The 23942-nt window shown below is 32.1% G+C and overlaps 1 protein-coding gene across 3 annotated transcripts; it reads right to left on the reverse strand.

The window, feature by feature from the left end:
• Nucleotides 1-55: 55 nt before the first annotated feature.
• On the reverse strand, nucleotides 56-19079 carry LOC140745001 (organic cation transporter protein-like). Of its 3 annotated transcripts, XR_012102611.1 has the most exons (8): nucleotides 10450-10837; nucleotides 8815-9025; nucleotides 5698-5798; nucleotides 4947-5098; nucleotides 3494-4120; nucleotides 1984-2165; nucleotides 616-1500; nucleotides 59-560 (listed from the first exon to the last, which is right to left on the reverse strand). XR_012102611.1 is itself a non-coding variant. In XM_073076741.1 (7 exons), exons 1-7 carry the CDS (start codon nucleotides 19062-19064, stop codon nucleotides 1342-1344), a joined length of 1593 nt encoding a protein of 530 aa, XP_072932842.1. In that variant the 5' UTR covers nucleotides 19065-19079; the 3' UTR covers nucleotides 56-1341. The 3 variants fall into 3 exon arrangements, 2 of the variants coding, with proteins under 2 accessions (XP_072932842.1, XP_072932841.1); XM_073076741.1 differs by lacking the exon at nucleotides 10450-10837 and adding an exon at nucleotides 18904-19079 and having other exon boundaries at nucleotides 56-1500; XM_073076740.1 differs by having other exon boundaries at nucleotides 59-1500.
• Between the last annotated feature and the right edge of the window lie 4863 nt (nucleotides 19080-23942).

Here is a 23942-nt window from a genome sequence, read left to right on the forward strand (position 1 = left end):
TCTATGACTTAATATGAGTTACATATTATTATAATCAATTTATTATTATTAGGTACAAGCATTTTTAAAACCTTTTCCAAATAAAGCAATAAAGTTAGCATTTACATCACGCTTCGTAAGGATAATCTACATATAATTAATATTTTATTCAGAAAACTATTCATTTAAGAAACATTATATAAGAACGCAGAAAGGGAATTGAACAATAATAAAACATATTTTTTACTTATATTTTATTATACTTCATTTTTATAGTGAAAATAAATGATTGCACGTTTAATTTAATTGGTGCTTTTCACCGTAAGTTGAAGTACATAAAGAGTATAACTTAAATATTTGGTTTTAGCAAAAATATATTTTGTTTTATGAATTACTTATAAATACTCAGGCACGAACAGGTACGGCATCAATATTTCAATAAAAGGATTCATTTAATGTATCCCGTCCATTTTTTAAATATTCCCTTATTATAATTTATCCAGTTTTTAAAGAGGGTATGAAGATTAAACATTTGCAAATTGATAATTCAACTTTAGCGTGACATTACAGCGATGGGGTAGCTCAACTGAACATTTGTATCTTCGAAACAATTTAATTTTGACAAATACTTACTACCCGTACGCGATGCGTGATGCGTGATGCGCGACAACTCATATTACATTATACACCTACTTTGAACAATGTACAAAATTTTCCTTTGGAAATTCATTTAAATACAAACATAATCTCTTAGAGTCTATTAAACAACTGATATTAGTTTTTCTTCCATATTTAACAGTCATCCCACGGTGACGTTCCGCACGAGCACACTATAAGGATCTAATTCTACTCTAGATAATTTGGTTTAATTATCTAAGAATTCTACTGTGACTCAAGTCTCAAATTATCGCGCATTAAAATCATTTAGCTCAAGTTCGCATTCATAACAATGTTACAATTTAATTTTGAGCATTATATTACACTGGTGCATAATCCCATTAAGGTCTTATTGTAAAAATTTAGCACTTAATGTAAGAATTTAATTTTGAGAATTACATTAAAGCAGTGCGTTTGCTCAAGTTTGCATTTATAACAATGATTGATTTTGAGCATTATAATACAGTGATGCGTTAGCTCTAGTGTGCACTTATAATTACGTAATAGTACAATTCTAAGAATTGTATTTACTTGGAATTCAAACGGCTTTGTTAGCTCCAAGGTACTAAGGGAACGAAAAAACGCTTTGCCATGTTTATGACTTTGAGTATGAGTGATGATACAGTATTGTATGTTACTTAAATTAATTATCTCAGCTTTTGGTAACTACCTTAATTAACTTAATAGAACATTTCAGACGTTTGTTTACAAATGTGTCATGACTTTGACTTTATGTGATTCCACTTGAGCTATAGTATCAAACATCGGAAGAGTCTTGGTTTCTGGTGTCAAAGCAAGCAGTAAGGCGGCTATCACTGCAGTACATGAGAACAAGATCGATGGAAGCGCCGTCAAGTGCCTAATCTGTAAAATTTGAATAGAAATATAACATATTAAAATTAAATAATCTAACCGATAGATATACTTTGTCGATATACGACGTATCTAAAGCGTCTAACCTCCATAAATTACAGAAACAGGTATCTTTTTTTCTCAATGACCTGTACTAGGCAAAAAATAGTCGCTACCCAAGTACAATCGTTTTTATTTTTTTAATCCTTTGTAGGCATTTTATAAATATATTTTCCTATACGTGGGTTAACGGCCTGTATTACAGAATGACAGTATAAGTGATAAAAGCACACTATCTGACTTGGCCCTAAATAATACCTATGATGCATTAATATAGGTATTAGTATTAAAAATACTTAGATGATTCAATTCAAGAAGAAACTAACCACATACCCAAAATTTCATTAAAATTGATTGATCGTTGTCAGAAATTACAGTTAAAACAAATTTTACCCATTATTTATATATTAAGAATAGAGATGATAAAATGCATACCAATAAAGGTGTTAACGGCGCCAGCATGCTGCCAACTCTGGCAGCGGTGTTGCCACAGCCCACCATGGAACCTCTCACACTTGTGGGAAACAGTTCCAAGCTATATGTGTATATTCCAGTGAAACAGACACATGTTCCCAGTTTACCGAGTAAGAATAATAAGATCTTCAGCCATGTGATTGCTGAAACAATGGTTATTTTTTCAATTTTAAAAACTACATTGTTTTATTTTGCAGTTGTGTCATACCCTTGTATGATTACAACTCTGTTTATTAGACTGCTATCTACACCTCTTTTCTCATAACAGGGAGATGCCTAGTTAATGGTCAAACCAAATCTTGGGGAAATCCGCGTGAGGCCTCCGACTAGATTTGAGATGGCTGTTATTCATTTCAATATAATTATAATAATATAATAATATGCCCCCCGAAGAACGAAAACACATAAATTTAACCACTAACGGTCACCCAACTACCGCGCCCAATATTTCATAACTTATAGATCAGCTGTTACGATCTACACAAACAGCTACATAAACCTTGTATACCACATACAATGGAAATCAGAGACATCATTAGAATCCAAACATATATGACGCACACATTTTTACATAATTGTTTATTATAGTTATTATTCTACTCGTGTTTGTGAATTAAAAATTAAGCCGCGCCTTAGTAGGTATATTATATAATAGGTATTTGTCAATTTAAGGTATTTTATGTGCGTCATTATTTCCAATTTGCTTAATGTAGATACAGGTATCTTTGCAGAAATCACATAAAACCAGTAAGATATAGAATGATGATGATATAAGTACTTCACAATTTATTAAATAGTAAATAGGTATTTTTACAATAAATAATAGGATACATTGATTTAGATCAACTATGGTATTTAAAGATAATGTCAAGCCAAAATTTATTATTTTAACGTTTAAATTTATTTCAATTACAATCTTTTTAATAAGCAATTATGTTCAGGAGCTTTTCTAAATTAATTAAAAATAATGCCAGTATTACTCCACAATTTATTTACTGATAAGAATCTAAAGTATAAAACCGAGAATTACTAAAGGGTCATGTTGTATGTATACTACAGAAGAATCAAAAATTAATCAAATCCCTAAATTAATGTAATTATTGCCAAATCGTTTCGTTGAATTGCACATTTTAAATGTTTTAAAGGTTTGACTTGACTTGGTAGAAAAAATCTTTACATCGTCTAAAATTTTATTTAGATTGATAAGTTTTATAAATAAATAAATAAAAGTTTCTGAAACTTGCAGGATTTTATCTCTTTACGAAAACGAAAATACGTAAGTTTTTATTACAAAACCAATTTCATTCGCAACTCAGGTCACTTGAGCTGAGGTGACAGTCACAGCACTCAAACTTAAAATAAAAATTTTACATTTTCAGTACAGTATTTCGGGGCATATTATTTTATGGGTTTTATTTTACTTTTAAAGTAAAATTAGAAAAAAATGTATCAGAAATATGTAGATACTTACAATCAGGTGAATAGGTTTGTACCACAAGGCAAATTGCTGAAAAAATGTAACCACCCTGAAGTGACACTCTTCTGCCAAATTTGTTAAAACAGTAGAAAGCTATAAGATCGCCTGGAAAAGACGTCAATGATGCTAGCACAAAGTTCGTGTATTTGTTTCCCGGTAGCAACACAGAATGGACCATTAAACCATAGTAGATGAAGCTTGATGTGAAAAAGCAAAAAGATGTCACAGTTAATCGAATCATCATCTCTTTAGAGTTCACAATGTCTTTTATCTTTTCTTTCTCTTTTTGGACCATCACATTAAATTTAAAACGCAGATCCGTGTTGCTTACTTCAGTTATTTCTTGAGCACTCACATCTAATTTATTAAATTTCGTTATTAATTTCAACGTATCCTTCGCTTCATCCATTTTGCCACGAATCATCTGCCATCGAATACTTTCTCTAAGCAGGAATGTATATGACAGAAATAGGAGCATGGGTGAGTATATAACTAATACTATGGTTTTCCAGTACTTTAGACCCATTGCGGCAAATGCAAATAGGACCTCTCCCACGTAAACTGCGTACGAAAATATTACTCCAGCCATCACTCTCTTGCTGTCTCCACCGACTTCAATTACTGAAAGGAAAAAAAACTTGGAAATAAATAATCGCAAGGTAATGCCTAAGATTTCTGAAAAAAAAATTTCATGTCTACCGATACGTACTCGAATAATGCAGTAGACTATTATGATAAAAGTTGGATAATATTGAAGAAAATTGAGCTTAAGACATTCGATTTAACGTTAAAGATTTCATAATATTTGCTCATTACAATTTTAGGTAAAGTTAAACAGGATAATAATATATAGCAGCAGGTCAAGTATGGTAATGGAGTCGTGCGACGACTTAGATTTTGCCTAGTAGAAGAATTGATCCTTGGAAAAACATACGTCACATAGATTACATGTTTAAGGTTATTTATTTTTGATTTACATTAGCGCAGGTGTGCTCTAATTCGAAGGGCGGTATGACGCCACTATGTAAGTATACATACCTATATGAGATCTTGAAATGTAGCATAATTTTTAGGATGTCTCCAATTGATTTCGAAATCACCAAGATGATAATAATCGAAGTGGAAATTAGTATGCGCTAAGCGATGGATAGATGGATTTTTTAACTTTGTGTTTTGGCGTTACTAAAAACGCGTACGTAACGTAAACCAACACATATTTGTACCTTGTAAGGGCAGTTTTGAACGCTGATGTGTTTAAATGGTGTACTAAAATGGACTTTTTACGAGGCGCTCCAACTTGGTCCATAAAATCAGAAACGCATCTGTGGCTGACCTCTGGTCGGTCATACTTGGCGTTGATGTACATAATCGAGAATAGTCCCTTGCAATGAGGTGAATGACGTGCTTGTTTGCTATTTCTATATATCATAAAAAATATTCCACTCACATAAAACTACTGCCACTGTATACAATCCAGAAGCTAGAACGGACTCCAAAAACTCAATAGCCAAGTAAACATAGTAATTAGTCACGAATACTTTAATTAATCCAACTGCCCCTCCAATTGAGCAAATAATTATAGTTGGCTTCCGACCCACTCTAGAACAAAAAATATAATTGAATTAACATTAATTAAAATGCCTTTATACTTAGAAATAATAATTTATTTTATTTAAAGTTGTAAAGCAGAACAAAATAAGTTAGACTTGGTCCTGAGATTAACAAATAACCGGTCTCAGTTGGCACTTAATTTGCTCGTTGCATTCCTTGTTACAGAAGTCCCTTGACAGCAATGACCAGGTATGTGTCATCAAATGGACTTCATCATCAACTCATTACTGTCCCACTGCTGGGCACGGGTCTCCTCTCAAAATGAGAAGGATTAGGCCATAGTCTACCGCGCTGGCCAAGTGCGAATTGGTAGATTTCACATACCTTTGAGAACATTTTTTGACATTTCTTAGGTATGCAGGTATCCTGACGATGTTTTTCTTCACCGTTTTAGTAAGTGATAATTAATGTGAAATATTCATAACTTTGAAAAATAGAGGTGCGTGGGATTTGAACATCGGACCGATCAAGAGGCTGAGTTTCTTAACCACAAGGCTATCACTGCTACATCAAATGGACTTAGCTCGTTTATTTTTTAAATAAAACATTGTTAAAGATATACTAAAAATATTTACAAATAATCTTACTTGTCAGCTATCCATCCCGTAATGGACATGGAGACAATCATACCAGCATTATGAATGCTTCCGACGAGAGTGGATTTCCAGGACTGGCAGCCTAGATTCAGCTAAAAGAAATAAAAAACAAATGTTATCACTCAATATGGCCAATCAATTAAACGATTAGTTCATAAATATCACTAAAATATACCTACTCATGCTGTTACAATACAACTATTTTGTTCTACTCCCACACCCACATTCATTTGAATTTAAAATATTTAGTGATGGTAATTTGTATGTGAATTTTGTATGAAGCCACAGATAATGTTAATAGCGGGAAACAATACGGGCAAGCGCATCACAAATAGCATACCTAGGTATAATTTAATGAAAATTTATAGTTCCTGTCTTCGATCAACAATACCAATACCACAATTAGTATTCTTGATCGAAAGTTCCTGTACTCTTTCTTATACAATTATGCCTGGACATTTCATCGATGTACGCATAATATGTATAATTATATCATATATTTATACATATTATTTTCCAAATTTAGATATATCCAAGTTCAAAGCATCATGAAATGAACTATAAAGGAGACAGTGACCTAGACGAACTGAAACATTAAACTACCTCCTTGTGTTTATAACACTGTGTTACGCGTTATTTGAAATATATTACAAATATAATCTCACAATAAATAAGTAAACATTATTAAACACAGAACAATGACCTAAATGTCTTATGCAATCAAATATGAGCTGCAACGAAAATATATCTGTTATTATCTAGGCAGCTACCTACTTACTTTGTTAGAAGATTTTTTAGAAAGAGGTGTGTGAAGGTTAACAAACAACAACAGTTAACAAACAACAAGTTTTCCGTGTTAACATATTAATATATCATAACCTAATAAATTATGACGTCGTTTGAATGTTTCCCGGGCTTTTAACGGAACGTCCAATATACACACAAATATCCTGGTTATATAGATAGCAAATAATCGATTCCATATTTTAACTGGTTTTTCCAGAAGAGATGCTTATATCTTCGTTTAAACGTTTATTTTCGATTTGAAATGGGTTAATATTATGTTTATTTCTTCAATACTATAAAATCTTCAATTACTTTCTCTCGATCTCTATACACACTTTACTCATAATAAACAGTGCTAAATACTAAATGTGTACCATAGAACGATACGCGAGTACTCATGCGATTATAGTATTTACTACCGAATTATATTGACATGAATAAACAATTTATCTTACGTCGACTTATAAAGTTCGTACATTTCAATGAACCTGTTTGAATTTATTCTATAAGCTGTACTATATTTGCAGAACAAATATAATTAGATTAAGTAATAAATCAAGGTTGTTAATATAACGCTTTATTTTAAGTACCTCAAATACACTAAGAAATATGACTAGGGTATATCAATACAATTTAATTCATGTAGGTACCATGTACGTAAATATACTAAAATGTATTGAAATGTCAATTCAATTAAGGTTCAATCAATTTAATTCATGATACATAAACGTAATAATAAAACAAGCGCACAATTATCATTACCTACTTCAACTATTTCTGTCGTGTATAATAAATCATGTGTTTTTCCGTTAAGAACAATGTGGTACATGAATATGATATTAAATACATATTGTTTTTATTATTGGAGTATTGATTTAGCGTCGCCTTGGAAAAAATAATGTGTAATAATTGTAAACTAGTCTCTGGTCATTCAAATTCGACCGATTAATTCAATTTAATATTTGACAATGCTGACATTATTCCTGAGTATTGTTAAATTGGTAATATTAGTTTAAGGGTTGTACCGAGAGCTCTTTAAAGTTTGTGTTATAACTAGTTAAATTTACAGTAACTTTGACGATAGCGTTGGAATGTGACAATTCTCTGTTTCAGAAATTTATTTGTCGCTGTCACCACAATTTTTAGTCGACCTTGACTGATATGGAAATTGACAAAAACAAGAAAATTAAAACGATAGAAATCGAGCTGTTAAAGTTACTTACATCGATATACTACTAATAAAGACGGTTACTTATGAGTTACATAAGGTTGCTTATGAGTCATTCCATATATAATCGACTGAAAATAAAAAAAATGTTTCCGACCCATTTTAGATTGTCTATGTTATTGTGAATTTTGTCTATGGTATGTATACTTTAATTTCCGTGGTCTATGAATATTTAATTCTCAACAGTTGAGATGCTAGGGTCGATTGAAATTCATGAAAAATGAGTAAAAAATACTCATTTTCAGCACGCTGTTAGAGACCGAGTCAATTATTGTTACTTACACTTAAACTACTATCTTTCCCCCTCAGAATTTCGCTTCGACCGGGTAAATATCTTTTATAGCAAAAGTTGATAAAGCTTGAAAATATCGATTTTTCAAAATCTTTAACCAAATGCGCGGAAACGGGCACTCGAAAAAATTAAAGTAGTGTAAATTTTATTCTTTGAGACCCTAAAGAACAATTTACCTCAGTGACACTGAAATCTAAAATGGGTCGGCTTTACGAATTAGATGATTTCAAATGGAATGACTCTTATGATTTAATTTCAACCTTAATTAAAATTATGCATCTATTTTTTTAACGATGGATTCGATGATGGTTTAAGCTTTTGTATACGTTAAAGATGATTCAACCAACCCTCAACCATATATTAATATATTTTAATATTTAAGTTACTGATTTATAATGCATGTTATATAATAAAAAAATATCCCCCACCACTTTACCAAACTTTAACTATACCTACTACGTCACATACTATTCGTAATTAAATAGGAACTGAAGCTTGCGTTTCACATTCTAAGTGGATAAGGAATTTCTCAATTTTTAATTTATTTCTTTTTAATCACTTAAGGTCATAAAATGGTGATAGCTTATTTAAATATAAGTATTACGAATTGAAAATTTATTTTAGTTATTCTTCAAAACGTATTTTTGGACTTGGTTAATTATTTATTTAATCTTTTTAATTTTATCGTTACCTATTTTTAAGTAGTGAGTATGTTTTTGAAATATTCTATCCTTTGTTATTTTGCTTTCTTTATGTACCTACTAATTAGTGAGAAATTATTAATGAATATAAAACACTTTACCGTTGAGACAATAGAATTATTATCCTCATAAATCCATTCGCGGCAGTCTTCAATTACTTCTACAAATGAGTTTTTAGAACACGTTTTATTGGTCAGGTCATATTTGGTATCATCCACAATGGGTCTGAAACATTTAGGGTCCACATCTTTTGGCCACCATTCCGGAATATCCACAGTTGGATTGCTACCATCACATTCTGGCACTAGGCATCTGCAAAGGATAACGACGATATAATAAATCTATACTATTAAATAAAATTTTATTATTAGTCTTAATTATGCTCTCAAATATCTACGAGCCTACATTGTATGTACGAAAAAAGTAGCTCATTATTTGTAAAGTTGTGTTTGAGTGAAAGTTTCATTGAAACCGGTTCAAATCTGTCTAGGATAAACCCCTAAAGGAAGACAGATAAACTTAAAGACGTGATTGAATTAGGAGATTTTCTGAAAAAAAAACAGTCACACACTTCAATTTTGTTTATTTATACAAATTGAAGGTTTCCAAATACGTAAATTACTGAATCATACCTAAGAATAGTATTAAATATTAGAGCCATTACAAAACATGGTGGTAACAGACATATTCTTCTATTAACGATTGAAACGTATGTATTAATAATCATACATATTTTATGTTAATACAACAGTCTACTAAAACATTACTAATTACAAAAGCTAGTATAAAAAATTAACTGGTCGAATTCAAATCAAATTGCTGTTATGAAACCAAATTGTACCTCATTCATGTCAATTACATTAAATTTGCAGTACTTAGAATACACCGGTGCAAAATATTCAAATGAAAAAGTTCTTAAAAGTTCGTCGAACTGATATTATTGTGAAACCTGTTCTACTGGGAACACAAGGGAACTAAATTATTACATGTAAAGATTAAAAACTCATTTTCCCAAATCGGTGCGTTTGAAAAGGTCTTATTTTTATTTTCCGGAAAATTTAGGTATATACAGTACTGAAAAACAAGAAAATCGATTTATTATAAAGATAAAAACGTTTCCTAACATGTCTAAACCATATAAAATGTCTCACTTATAAGTTATACGGGCTATTGAGCTATAAGTCCAAACTCCTATTATTATTCTATTTAGAATTACTATTCTATTATTCTCGAGGTTAGCGAAAATAAAGGGTGTCTTTATCCCTTAAACCCCTGCGCTTTATTTACTAAGCGTTTACATTACCACTATTAGACACATACCTACCTACCGTCGGATTATTAAATTTTGCAATAAAAATATTGTTCTTATTCGAAGAAGTTGCCTTCGTTTCGAATTTAATAAGTATAAAATGCAATAATATAACAATAATAACCAAAATCTCAATAACCTGAAAAGTAAAAATTAAAGAAATATAATTATTCCTACTACCTACGTGTAGTAGGAACATAAAATGCATTTCTAAGAGCCTATAGGCACTTATATAATAATGTTGTTTTTATCATAAAATATCAAATTTAATTAACTGTAAAACATAATTTACAATGATTTAATATTGTAAATAAAAAAAATAAGCCGCAATAACAACATTACAAACTAAAACCTTATTTTAATGTTGGAATAATTAACCAAATATTTTTTGTTATTTTAACGATTACATAATTAAAGTAAAATATACCTGTGATTTACATCTTCGGCCACAAATATATAATTAACATGTATCATCGACACCATCATTATCGGAAGGCATATTAGAAGGTACTGGAATAACTGGAATTTGCCAAAAATTTCGAGATCTTTGAAAGAGTCAGTTGCACTTTTATCTGTTGTCGCGGTCATGTCTGTTTATAACTGAGCACAACACTAAATTAATATTGATTTATGTGATATTGAACAATACTGATAGATACGGATGCTGCGAATGTACTAATTGAAAGAACCACATCTTCGCCAACTAAATGCCAGACTACGCTGTGTACGCAACCGTTTTCGGGAGTATGTACGTAGGCTATACGCAGATCACAAAACATTTTCTTTTAAATATCCACGTTATATTTTCCTTTAACCGGTCGAGGTATCATGATAGGAATAAATTTAAATTTACAAATATTAAAATGCTTTGTATAGCGATGGTCCGTGACTTTGAACTTTGCGCTATGAGATTAATCCATTCATCAGTCTTTGGAAATCTTAATGTATTATCGCTTAAACCGGTTCTATACTCAAACGTATCACGTGCATTGATATATTTTTATTAAGTCTTTGATAATATTAATAACATAAAAGAGTTAGCTATGGCTTAAAACCACGTGAACATACAAACAGACAAACATTTGATGGACATTTTGTTAAAAGGAAACCATGTCACATTTATTTTAAATAAAGTTCAATTTTACTTATTTATTTATGCAGGCTTCCAGTTACCACAACAACCTGTAACTGCCACTCGAATTCATGTGATTTAATAATCACAGTATTGGTATTTTAACCCTTATCATGGGAATATGTTAATTCCAATTGACATGGACAAAAGTTTTGTATGGAGTGTTTCTAGCAATGAAAACAAAGAATTTTTATTATATGTTTAATTTGTATTTCCTTTGCAAGTTTATCTTGGCATGGAAAAAGCTGTTCATCATTGTATTTACAATCTTTTATTCAATTTGTTATGACTCCAATCCCGAATATTTATCAGAATACCTATATATTTCTATAGACTTCCATTTACTTTTTAAGACATAGTAGTCAAGAACGCAAAATTCCGTGGTATTTTATGACAATGAGTCCATCAGATGCTATGCCCTAAAATTCTTTCTAAGGTCGTTCACAGACGAGTTGTTATCCTTGAAGGCTCAACTGGATAACCCAACAAGTCTGTGATTTTAACGTCATTCTTCAAACCAGCTTTGCAGGTATCAGCTTCAACTCAGTTGTAAAAGTTACTGCCATTAAATGATCGAAGTGAATGTAGCGCCCACTTCCGCAATCAAATCATCGAGCAGATTTACCACTTCACTTCACAATGTAATCATAAGTAATAGGTATTATTTTCATTTACATTGATAATGTCCAAATTTATGAAATTAATACACACTGTAGGTACGATTTGGAGGTCGTCATACAGGTCCGCTTTATTTAAAATATTTTGGTCTCATAATAGTTTATGATCTCTAAATCGTTAAAACACATTAAAATATAAATATTAAATACATATTGGTCAAATACAGGACTTTATTTTTAAAGAAGTTGTTTACATATAAATATGATTGTCATTGATTTTTTATAAAATAATGGCTATAACTAGCTATTTATTAAACCATTCAAAATAATTTCCATAAAATAACACTTTCTAGAATTTATTACCCCTACTTCACAGGTAACATTTAGAAAATCTGTGTATATTTATTTTTTAATATCTTGTTTATAAATTTTATTTTCCTAACCAGTTGGTTCACCCAATGTAAATTTATTAAACAAGTAAAACGGAAACTATAATAAGTAATACAATATATTTACGACAAGTTTTCACGTTATACACAACGTCATTGTTATTTATATATTATATACATCGTACGTTGACAGAAGTTTTCATCTCCATCCATCAAGCGTCCTCCACAAAAAATATTACACACTGTTATTACACGAGTCACGAGTACAAACACATTAGACGCATAGATCGGCCATCGTCCTTCCAAAACTACATAAAATGTAGGGAGATATACTTTGAACTATTTTTAAAATACATGTTTCGGTCTGTAATCTCAAAATAAAGTGCAATTTTCTGAGGTCATTTTTTTCCCGACACTAAAAAGCGTCAGCTATGCCAAAACATAAAAAACGTCTCTTTGTCTGTACGAGCTAATTTAGGAAATTACTCAACCAAATTAGACGGGACTTTCATCCAAAGATTGAGGATTTTACTGACGTTGAATCTGCAACGTTAGCAATATAGGACGCCGTTGGAATTTAGAAGGGTACCTAAGTGCTAATGACTAAATATAAAAAGCCGTCAGTTTATATTGTTATTATTGTATAAGTTGCTGAAGTTTGTTAGTTAATTTACAGACATCTTCTTGCTCTTACGGGGATGATTAAAAGTCGGAAATAAGTAACAAAGTTACTAGTAGCGAGGAACTTCATTCAAACAAACAAATAGGTATAATAAATATAAATGAGAAACCTGATATAAATTAGTATGCGGTGAGAATATATTTTTGAAAAGTTCTTGACAGAAACCTGACCGTGCTGTGATTTTATTGTATTGATTATAATTCGATGACTTAGATTATTCAGATATAATGTTAGGGTCACCACCAATTAGCCTGTAATGTTGATCTCTTATATCTCACACATGATGTAAGTATTTTTCAACTACGTTTATTGTCACTATTGTTTTTCAACTGCTTAATACTGAATTGCCAAATAGGAAAGTAAGTACCAACTGGAAATTATAAAAAATACTCAAATGAGTCTACATCAGAGCTATTATATTATGAAAACCAATACTTTTCCAATTTTATTTTTTAAATCCACACCTTGCATTATTGTAAATGTCATTTATAATGCTAAAATGTTTAGAAGTAGTATTAAATGACTACCGCAAGAAAATAACAGTAATTCGTTTGTATATTCGAATGAGGATATTTTATTATCCTTATAATCATTAATTTAAACGAAATCACTACGACATTATCTCACTTATTATTAAAATTTGTCGGGGAATTTTGCAATCCACTTTCAAGCAGTCATTAGGTTTCCTCAACTATTACAAATGAAGAGTATTTACCTTTGACATTTTACAGACCAATGCCCACAGTAAACAGGAAAAGTTGTTTGTATATTTTACGAATTATACAATACAACGATAGCAGATATATAAGATAAGTAACAACACAAACGGGTCGTAAAATATATTAGTATAGTAATAACTGATAGATATCTAAAACTATTATTTCCGGACTGCGTCATAGACCATCTCGTTAGGCAATCGTTGTGTGGATTAGTTCAAAATTCTCTTACATAATACAATACAATACCTAAAAAGAATGGTACGGCCGTGCCGCTTTTTTTGGCTCGACTTGGCGGAGGCACTGCCGTGCCTCCAAATTTACTGTTGATTGAATGTTTTAACACAGATTCTCTTAGATTAGAGTACTTTAGATAAGATTTTAATTAATGACATTGAAACACAAATTAATAACATTTTTAGGTTCATTAATTTATGTACCTACATATTAATCAAATCAGTAGTACTAAGGTTCGATTGTCTTGTTCGACAAAAGGCTGTCTTTGTTTTGGTAAAGGATAACACATTATATATATTTATTTTTATTGCATTTTTTGTCTATAAATTGTTTATATTAAGTATTATTATGCCATTGACTGACACTTAATTTCCGGGAATCTGTTTGCTAAACGTATATTACAGCGGTGTATTTCCAAATTCATTTAACATGTAATATGTAATAAATATTTACTTCATCTAGGTGCAAATTGCCTGTTAGATGCGTTAATCAATTTCGCAAAATCGTGTCGGAATTCTAAGTGTTAGGATTATTATTATTGTCACTAATCATTTTTCGAAGTTAGGGAAAATAGATCCTTGCATGGATTTCCCCTATAGTACCGTAGATTGACAAACGCTGTAAATGTAAAAAAGCGTACTATAGGCTGAGTGATTATTTGACTGATAAAACGCTGTGATTTCAGACCTGACCAGTAGCCCCAGCCCCAGCTCCACATGTATCACTACTAGGTTGAGAGTCATTGTATAAACAGTTTCTTTCGCCGGATCTTCTCCATAACGAAACACCTTGTGAAGTGGTGGTAGTTGTATTGATATTCAAAAAGTGCAAAAAGTGATTAGAAGTAATCTTCTAATCAAATCAAATCAATTTTTTACCTACCATTAGGACTGGTTAAGGCCATATCCGAAACAATAGTTTAATTGAACAACATTATTATTTTCTAGCCGAAGATCGAACCATCTCTATGTTGGCAGATCACAACCAAATGTAACACAATACGGAACGCAAAAATCTATGACGAAGGCAAGGACGAAAAAATTTGATACATCAGATTTGTAAATGACCTTATCAACCTTATCACAGGCTTAATATTTTACTGTTACGACCCGCCGCGCTGTTACGCCGCGCTGTTACGCTGTTGACGACCCGCGTGGCGGAGCGGTCACCATGCCGGTCTGACGCGCAGAGGGTCCCGGGTTCGATCCCCGGCCAAGACAGATTTCTAAATGATGAATTTAGATTTCTGTTTCTGGGTCTGGGTGTTTGTGTATTTGTCTCTGTGTGTGTCCATAGCACCCACGATACAGGGAATCCTAGTGTGGGGCTATGAGTGTAGAAAGCGTTAGAAAGCGTTTTTACATTGTATGTATTATATATACTTAAGTAAATTATTATTTTGATTATTTAGTGAGACACTTGTAGTTTCATTTTATTTTATTAATGTCCTGCGCCAAAGAAGATTTATTTAAAATTTGTGTGGACATTGCAAAACTTGCAGCATATATTTATTATACATTGGCATAACATTGAATATTGCAAAATCCTTAACGGCCCCTATAATGCATTAAAACTTTTCATTAGCCGTATTTTGTTTTATCATTGATCTATAACTAAAGATCCGCCACAAGCGGGCAAAACTTGAAACATACAAAATACGGCAAGTGGTGTAAAACGACTCCAGCCAAGTCCAGTCGCTCTCGCGCGGCGTAGTAATACACACGAATGTTACTGAACACGTTAAACGTCATTATTTTGAATTTAAAGCCTCAAAATGCCTTCTTGTGCAATGCGTAAATGCAAAAATTATGCTCGAAATAGAAACAAACTTCATGGAATCACCTATCACACGTAAATGAAGAGAAATTATTAAATTTTGTTTATTTTTCGTGTTCGATCCGCCATGATTACGTGAGTAACCAGAAAGAGACAAAGTATGTTTTTGTCAATGAAAGTGATAAAGACGCAAAATGCATGGTCATAGATCAACAGAACAGAAGTGACATTTTATTGAATCTGACGATGTTCATATGTCGTATGTTATAGTTTAAGATCCCACTGCTTAATTTTTATATTAGTGTGTTTTTAGTCAAAATATAACATTTTATGGTTTATTTTAATAAAATAAAATCGATATATGGGAAATTCTGTATCCTAATCTTTAAATTTCCTTCGATACCTGTGGTAAATAATAAAAAATATTACCATAAAATTTATATAGGATAGTATACGGTATTTTAAAATTTCTTTAATTGAATAAATATTTCAATCATTAAGGTCGTATTTCTTCCTTAACCTAAACATAATTTAATAAACAATCTTTGTATAGCCAGAAATTAATCCTAAAAAAAACACGGTAAAATTAGAATCTTATATATAAAATTCTCATGTCACAATGTTAGTTACTCTGTACCTACTCCTGCGAAACGGCTTTACTGATTTTCACCAAAATTTATACGCATATTCAGTAAGTCTGAGAATTGGCTACTATCTATTTCTCATATCTCTTAAGTGATAAGGGTTGTTCACCCTTAACATTTTTTTTATTTATATGGCAACACAATGTTTGCTGGGTCAGCTAGTACATTTATAAAATTTACACAACTTTGCAATTAATGGTCGTGTGTAAAATAAAACTGATAATAATAAACATAGATTAGTAAAGATACTTCGCCGCCTTGAAATTGAAATAAGCCACAAACGGCTTAATAGTAAGTTCTTTTTTGAATTCTTGACAAATAAAAACATTTTTAGAGAAAATTTACGAATAAATAACTAATACTGCGTAATTTACATAATAAATAAATAATTATTTCAAATATTTTAGAGACATTTTAGCACGGAGACGTGGGAAAACTTTTTACGCAACTATTTCAATTCTCAAAACTGGGTACATTTTCTTGTTAGGAGTGAGTAATATTTACTAATCTATGATAATAAATATAAACAATTTTTAAATCGTATATTTTAAACCAGTCGATACATCTGTATAGATACATTCTTTCAAATTATATATTTATATAATAATAATTTATTTAGGTAAACTGTACTATAACATTTCTACGTAAACGACATACTAAAACTATTATCGACAGTTTTGGACATTTTTTACCTTCTGTTCCATTATTTCTTTGTCTTTGACAAGCATGCGGATCAATGGGAAAGCCACCATACGTCCCGTTTTTACGGGACAGTCCCTTTTTTCGATGCTTCGTGCCGTTGTCTCCGAAATGAACCGTTGCCATTGTCAATTAAGTAACAGTAAATAGTATAATTGTGAAAAAAAACATGGGGGGCTCCATTTATCAGTTTTCATAAAGCGCCCCACATTTTTTGCACAATTATACTATTTACTGTTCCTTAAATGATACCTATATTGAAAATTATTTTCTACTTTTTAGATAATTTTATCATAAAAGCGTGTTTTTTATTATTTTTAACTATATTTTTTCAAGTAAAAAGTATTTGACATAAAAAAATCGATGTCCCGTTTTGACTGAAGTAATCATTGGTCACTATATTCCATGGTCAATATTTACGTTTGCGTACACTTAAACGCAAGGTCAAACACTAGTTGTCTTTTTTTATCACATTGTTCTAATATCTCTGTCCCTTATAGAACATTTGTCTATGTAGTTAAAGGTAAGTAAAATAAAAAACGTGCATGTGTGCTATCAAAGCAGTTTCGCTCAAGTTTTCTCTTAAGTTAGTGGGCGTATAACGTGTCTAGTATAAAATGTCATTGTGTTTTATTACATCACTACCGCTATTATTGTCTTGAAGCCACGCCTATATGGCGGTGGTATTTAAAATATTTTAACCACTGAATTTACATGTTTGTGAATATTTCATTCTACATATTAATCAGTATTATATACATTAAAATGAAATTCATTTTTTTGTAAAAGGTTGAATAGGTTAAAAACTGTGTGACATTCATTAAAATATGTGAAATTAATGAGAATAAAGATTCCTAAACCATCAAATTACAATATTTACATTGACTAATTACTGGTGAAAAAGGCATTAAAAATGGCTCGATATTGTTTTAAAGAAATGCACCAATGAACAAAATAAAATAACAATAAAATAATATAATAATAAAATAACATAACAAAATAAAATAATATCCTAAAGCAAAGATAGTTACTATACTCTTTGATCTGCACGCTACGTTTAGTTTAGTATAAAGCTTCTAGCCGCGAGAGGACACTGCTGTATCCATTAATCGTTTAAAAAAATCGATTTTTCGTCAAATCTATTCATGACGGCACTAATGACAGCCGAAGTTTTTAAGTCAATCTAATTTATGCCAAATCGGCCAAATGTCACTCAAGAAATGGCGGTCACTGTCTTAATTTCATAATTTTTGTAACTTTTAAGGGCAAATATCTGTGAAAATGCATATAAAACAGGTAGTTACGTAAATTACTGAATCATATCTAAGAATAGTATTAAATATTAGAGCCATTACAAAACATGGTGGACCAGACATATTCTTCTATTAACGATTGAAACTTATGTATTAATAATCGTACATATTTATGTTAATACAACAGACTACTAAGACATTACTAATTACAAAAGCTAGTTTAAAAATTAACTGGTCGAATTCAAATCAATTTGCTGTTATGAAACCAATTGTATTTCATTCGTGTCAATTACATTCAATTTAGAGTACTTAAAGGACAACAGTGCGAGAATATTCTAATGAAAAAGTTTTTAAAAGTTCTTCGAACTGATATTACTGTGAAACCTGTTCTACTAGGAACACAAGGGAACTAAATTATTATATGTAAAGAATAATAAGTCATTTACCCATATCGGTGCGTTTGAAAAGGTCTTATTTTTATTTTCCTGAAAATCTTGAATAGTACTGAAATCCAAGAAAATCTTAAGAAAATATTAAATTTAAATGAAACATTAAAAATATAATAAAATTAACGACGATTTCACATAGAATATACAAAAAAGGCGGATTAACTAATTTATTATTAATTAATTTTATAATATTATAAAATAAAACCTTTTTTAATATTGGAATAATTAATAAAATATTTTTAATGCCTATGTTATTTTAACGATTATATAATTAAAGTAACTTATACCTGTGACTAACATCTTCGGCCACAAATATATAATTAACATGTATCATCGACACCATCATTGACGGAAGGCATATTAGAAGGTACTGGAATAACTGGAATTTGCCAAAAACTTCGAGATCTTTGAAAGAGTCAGTTGCACTTTTATCTGTTGTCGCGGTCATGTCTGTTTATAACTGAGCGCAACACTAAATTAATATTGATTTATGTGATATTGAACAATACTGATAGATACGGATGCTGCGAATGTACTAATTGAAAGAACGACATCTTCGCCAACTAAATGCCAGACTGCGCTGTGTACGCAACCGTTTTCGGGAGTATTTTGAGGAACATTTTCTTTTAAATATCCACGTTACGTTTTCTTCTAACCGGTCGAGGGATCATGATAGGAATAAATTTAAATTTACAAATATTAAAATGCTTTGTAGCGATGGTCCGTGACTTTGTACTTTGCGCTATGAGATAAATCCATTCATTCTTTGGAAATCTTGATGTATTTATCACTTAAACCGATTCTGTACTCAAACGTATCACGTGCATTGATATATTTTTATTAAGGGTTTGATAATATTAATGACATAAAAGCTATCGCTTAAAACTACGTTGTTAAAAGGAAACGTTACAATTACAAACAAAGTTCTATTTTATTCCTATGTATTTATTCAGACTATATAATCATGGCCTTAACTGGTCATTTGTATTTCCTTTGCAAGACTATCTTGGCATGGGAAAAGCCACTCATCATTCTTTTTACAATCTTTTATTCAATTTGTTATGACTCCAATCCCGAATATTTACCCTATTATAATTTACCCGTATATATATTTCTATAGACTTCCATTTACTTTTAGGACATAGTAGTCAAGAACGCAAAAATCCGTGGTATTTTATGTCAATTACTGCATCAGATGCTATCCTATAATCCTTTCTAAGGTCGTTCACAGACGAGTTGAGACGAGGCTCAACTGGAAAACCCAACGAGTGCGTGCTTCTAACGTCATTCTTCAAACCAGCTTCGCAAATATCAGCTTCAACTCAATTGTAAAAGTTACTGCCACTAGTAGAAATGAATGTAGCGCCCACTTCCGCAATCAAATCATGTGAATAAGAGTAGATTTACCACTTGTGAAAAATTCAAATATCTACCTTCTCGTACTTTACAATGTTTTATTAAGTAATAAAATACTTATTTTCATTTATACTGATATCCAAATTTATGAAATTAATACAGTAGGTAAATACAATAAGTATCTATTTAATGTTGATTGAATGTTTTCACACAGGTTCTTTTAGATTAGAGTATTTTAGATAAGATTTTAATTAATATGTTCACAAATTAATGACCTTTTTAGGTTCATTAATTTATTTACATATTAGCCAAATCAGTAGTATTTAATATGTTTCGATTGTTTTATTTGAAAAAAACGCTATCTTTGTTTTGCTAAAGGATAACACAAACTTACGCTTAAGTCCATGACAACAAAGAACTTATATAAGTATGTAGGGAAAAGATGATTAGGACATTAAGGGGAACAGTAATTCAGTAATAATAAAATTAGTTATCATAGTCAGTCGGTCGAGTATATGGCATCGCATAATTTAATAAAATTAGTTATCATATTCAGTAAGTCTACTATATAGCAAAATAACTATAGCGAGGGCTAGGACAGTCTATTGAAACAGACAGCGATCCGTGCACCGAGACGCATCCAAACCAAATGCGTACTGATCAAGTGTTTCAACCCTTTTTATAGGAAGAGCAGGTAAAGTAATCAGGTAGATGGGTCATAAGGCGATAAGGAATGTCGTCCGGTGCAGGTGCCGCCAGCATCTGGTATTACGTCATCCGCTTTTAACGCCTAGACCTGCCCCCGACACGGCCATTCTGACAATCGCACGTCCTCGTGCGTAGGTACAATCTTTATATGTCTGCAAGAGCAAATACGGTACATGAAAAAAATGAAACCCATTTCAATAGCTCATCATAATCCACTGTATAACACTAGTAAATTAAACCATACTAGGTAGTCTCTTCTAGCATAGATGAGATACTTACAACTTAATAATACTGGTCTATATCGTCATTTGCAAAAGCTAAGGAGATCCCTACAGCCACACAATGCTGGTCTAGATCGTCCTTCACAACAGCAAAGGAGACCCCTACAGCTACACAATGCTGGTCTAGATCGTCCTTCACAACAGCAAAGGAGACCCCTACAGCTACACAATGCTGGTCTAGATCGTCCTTCACAACAGCAAAGGAGACCCCTACAGCTACACAATGCTGGTCTAGATCGTCCTTCACAACAGCAAAGGAGACCCCTACAGCTCAACCAATGCTGGTCTAGATCGTCATTCACAACAGCAAATGAGACCCCTACAGCTCATCCAATGCTGGTCTAGATCGTCCCTCGCAAAAGCAAATGAGATTCTTACCCTTTCATCATATTACGACAAATCGACAGATAACGTTTCTTCAGAGTCATTAGACAGCGTTCGAGAACCAAGAAATAGGGTTTCATCTACCTATTTGAATTGTTACTATTCAATGTCTGAGAACTAGCTTACAAAGTCAATTTTAAGCTTCTCCGAGATAATGTATGAATTTCTAGCTAAACTAGGTATATTAACGTTGGGAGACATCATTACTAGGCAAGTTAATTTTCGGAATATCATCCAATACGGATAAATCCTCTTTATCAGGATGAAATTATATTAAGGAACATGTGACGCTGCCGGAGAATTTGGATGCTTTCTAACAAAAATTGGTACTATGTTTGTTGGAAAAAAAGAAAGGGGAGGGTTATTATTACTGATAACTAATCTTATCATTACCAAGTCAAGGACTTCAACACACAATGATCACCATCAAGTAACTATGACTTTTAAACGGACCCTTGTACTTGAAAATTAGTCAGATTTCTTTCTTAATTTTTAATCAGAACTAGTTTATTTTAGCTTTACTTTTATGAAACCTTCAAATTCAAATCTTATTTATTCAAAATTGATTCATATACTTAGAATACTTATTGAAAGTCAACAAACTACCACCGCTTCGGAAGGGGTTTCGCTATGGAGAAGAAGCGGCGCAAGAAACTCCATACGTGTGCAATTTTGCATCTTTTTTAAAAAAGAAAATAATTTGTTGGAAAAAAATAGAAATGAAGGTACGGTGGTCCAAATTGTGGCGTTGTAGGGCACACAAGGACCACGTGCTCTTCGACCACTCACTTGCAGTAGGTATCTGTAAACATATTTAATTAAAATGTTAGAACACGGTCAATAATTGTTAACTATTCACTATGAACCCTATTTGGAGAAACGCAAGAGTTCACTGGACACCAACATTAGTCAGTTATACAGCTTCGGAGCAGAATAAGGAAAAAGCTAAAAACAGATCACTTTTTTTTTCGAAATGTGTGACGAAGACTGAGCTGAAAGGAAAGTATAGTTTTAGTCATCGTTGCTGGTTTCCTAAAACGTCCACCTTCGCTAGAGGGTCGAGCAGACTTAATATCTCTTGCGTATATAGGCGGCAGCGCAGACAATACTCAAACGTAATCACCGACAAACCGCTTTTGATGTCTCCAGCTAGTGCCATCTCTTAGCGTACTAAAACCAACTCCCTATTGGCCATCTGCGATATGGCCATCGTGACAAATCAAACGACCTCGTGTGCTGTTCCTGTAAGGCAGAAAAACCAAGCGAATATTAAAATTTCCGCTCGGCCAATCCTGATTAACTCGTATTAAGGTTATTCGCGACGTTAAAACTAAAAGTCTAATGATAAATAGTTTATTTCAAATCACATAGTCTCAACGCACAATACAACCGTACTCAAATTCGACCTCTTTTACATTACTACTACTTTTCTTATTACACAAAATTTTACACAAAATCGATCGGTCGCCTTATCTTTATAGGATTCCACATTTTCTACAACACCATTTAAACAAAAGAATTAGTCCTTTAATATTAAATTCAAACGCGTAAAATAAATTCCAACGATTTTTTTTATAAACTCAAGAGCTTAGCTGACTAATACCTTCTACATAATTCCTTAGACCAAATTCATTCATTCGAGACACTTAAGCACTACATGTGATCGATGGATACGCATAGCCCAGTAACCTCCCGTTACTTTTCATTGACGCAAAGCCACTCACATGAATACAGATAGTTTCCACTGAAACTAGACCTCCGCCATAGCTGCCTGCCCACCGCATACTACGGCTACACGACAACCTCTGGTAAGATTCGATCAACATGTTTACTCAAGTTCTCAAGTCATTATTGCAATTACTATAAATGAATTTAGTCAGCTCAGCTCCAATCACCCCTTATTTTTAATGTTCTAACCTAAGCCACCTTCACCTTGCTCAATACAACACACCGTTAAATTCAAACGCGAGCGCCACTGAACTTTACGGTATCGTATCTTCGCCGAACCCATATCACAAACACATCTTTTGAGCCTTTACACACCAGTGTCTCCATTGAGCAACGTGTAGACCATTAAAATTGCATTAATGCGACAAACCTTCAGAAATTTTTCACAAGAAATAATGAATGTACCCGCAAATTCGTTTAGAGACTAAGTAAATTCTTTCTGGTGGTCAAATTCTTAAAAACCGTCAAGTACTTCAATTATATTTAAATAATAAAGTCACTTACCGAAAAGGCACTTACTAGCTCACCGCCTTGTTTTACCAGAGTCAAAAAGTATCCTGCCTTATTTGGCCACCTTCCGGTACGTTCGCGGTCAACACAAGTCCAGTGTCGTTACAATACCACCAACAAGCAGCTATAGTAGTTTCTTATCCTGTGAACACTCAAAAATTAGGTGAACATTATGAAATTACAAGATAGAAATAAATTGAAACAATAGACCCCCAAAGTGATTATAAGTATCAAAATGGCAACGTGTCGCCCGTATGAAATAAACTGACATACTACACTAGGGTCCACCCTAAATTGCACTGCTCCATGCGATCAGTCCCGCCATAATCAACGCATCCAAAGGCTATCAAAGGCTTTAC

This window comes from Epargyreus clarus, unplaced genomic scaffold (genome assembly GCF_041222505.1).
Source record: "Epargyreus clarus isolate Ecla_fem2 unplaced genomic scaffold, WU_Ecla_fem_2.2 ptg000009l, whole genome shotgun sequence".
NCBI lineage: Eukaryota > Metazoa > Arthropoda > Insecta > Lepidoptera > Hesperiidae > Epargyreus > Epargyreus clarus.

Coding starts and splice junctions, on each gene's coding strand:
- LOC140745001 (XM_073076741.1), bottom strand. CDS start 19,064: ATGACCGCGACAACAGATAAAAGTGCAACTGACTCTTTCAAAGATCTC. Junction 4,121..4,946: donor TACAGTGGCAGTAGTTTTAT/GTGAGTGGAATA, acceptor TTTTCCTTTCAG/TAATTGAAGTCGGTGGAGAC. Junction 2,166..3,493: donor ACAAACCTATTCACCTGATT/GTAAGTATCTAC, acceptor CCATTGTTTCAG/CAATCACATGGCTGAAGATC.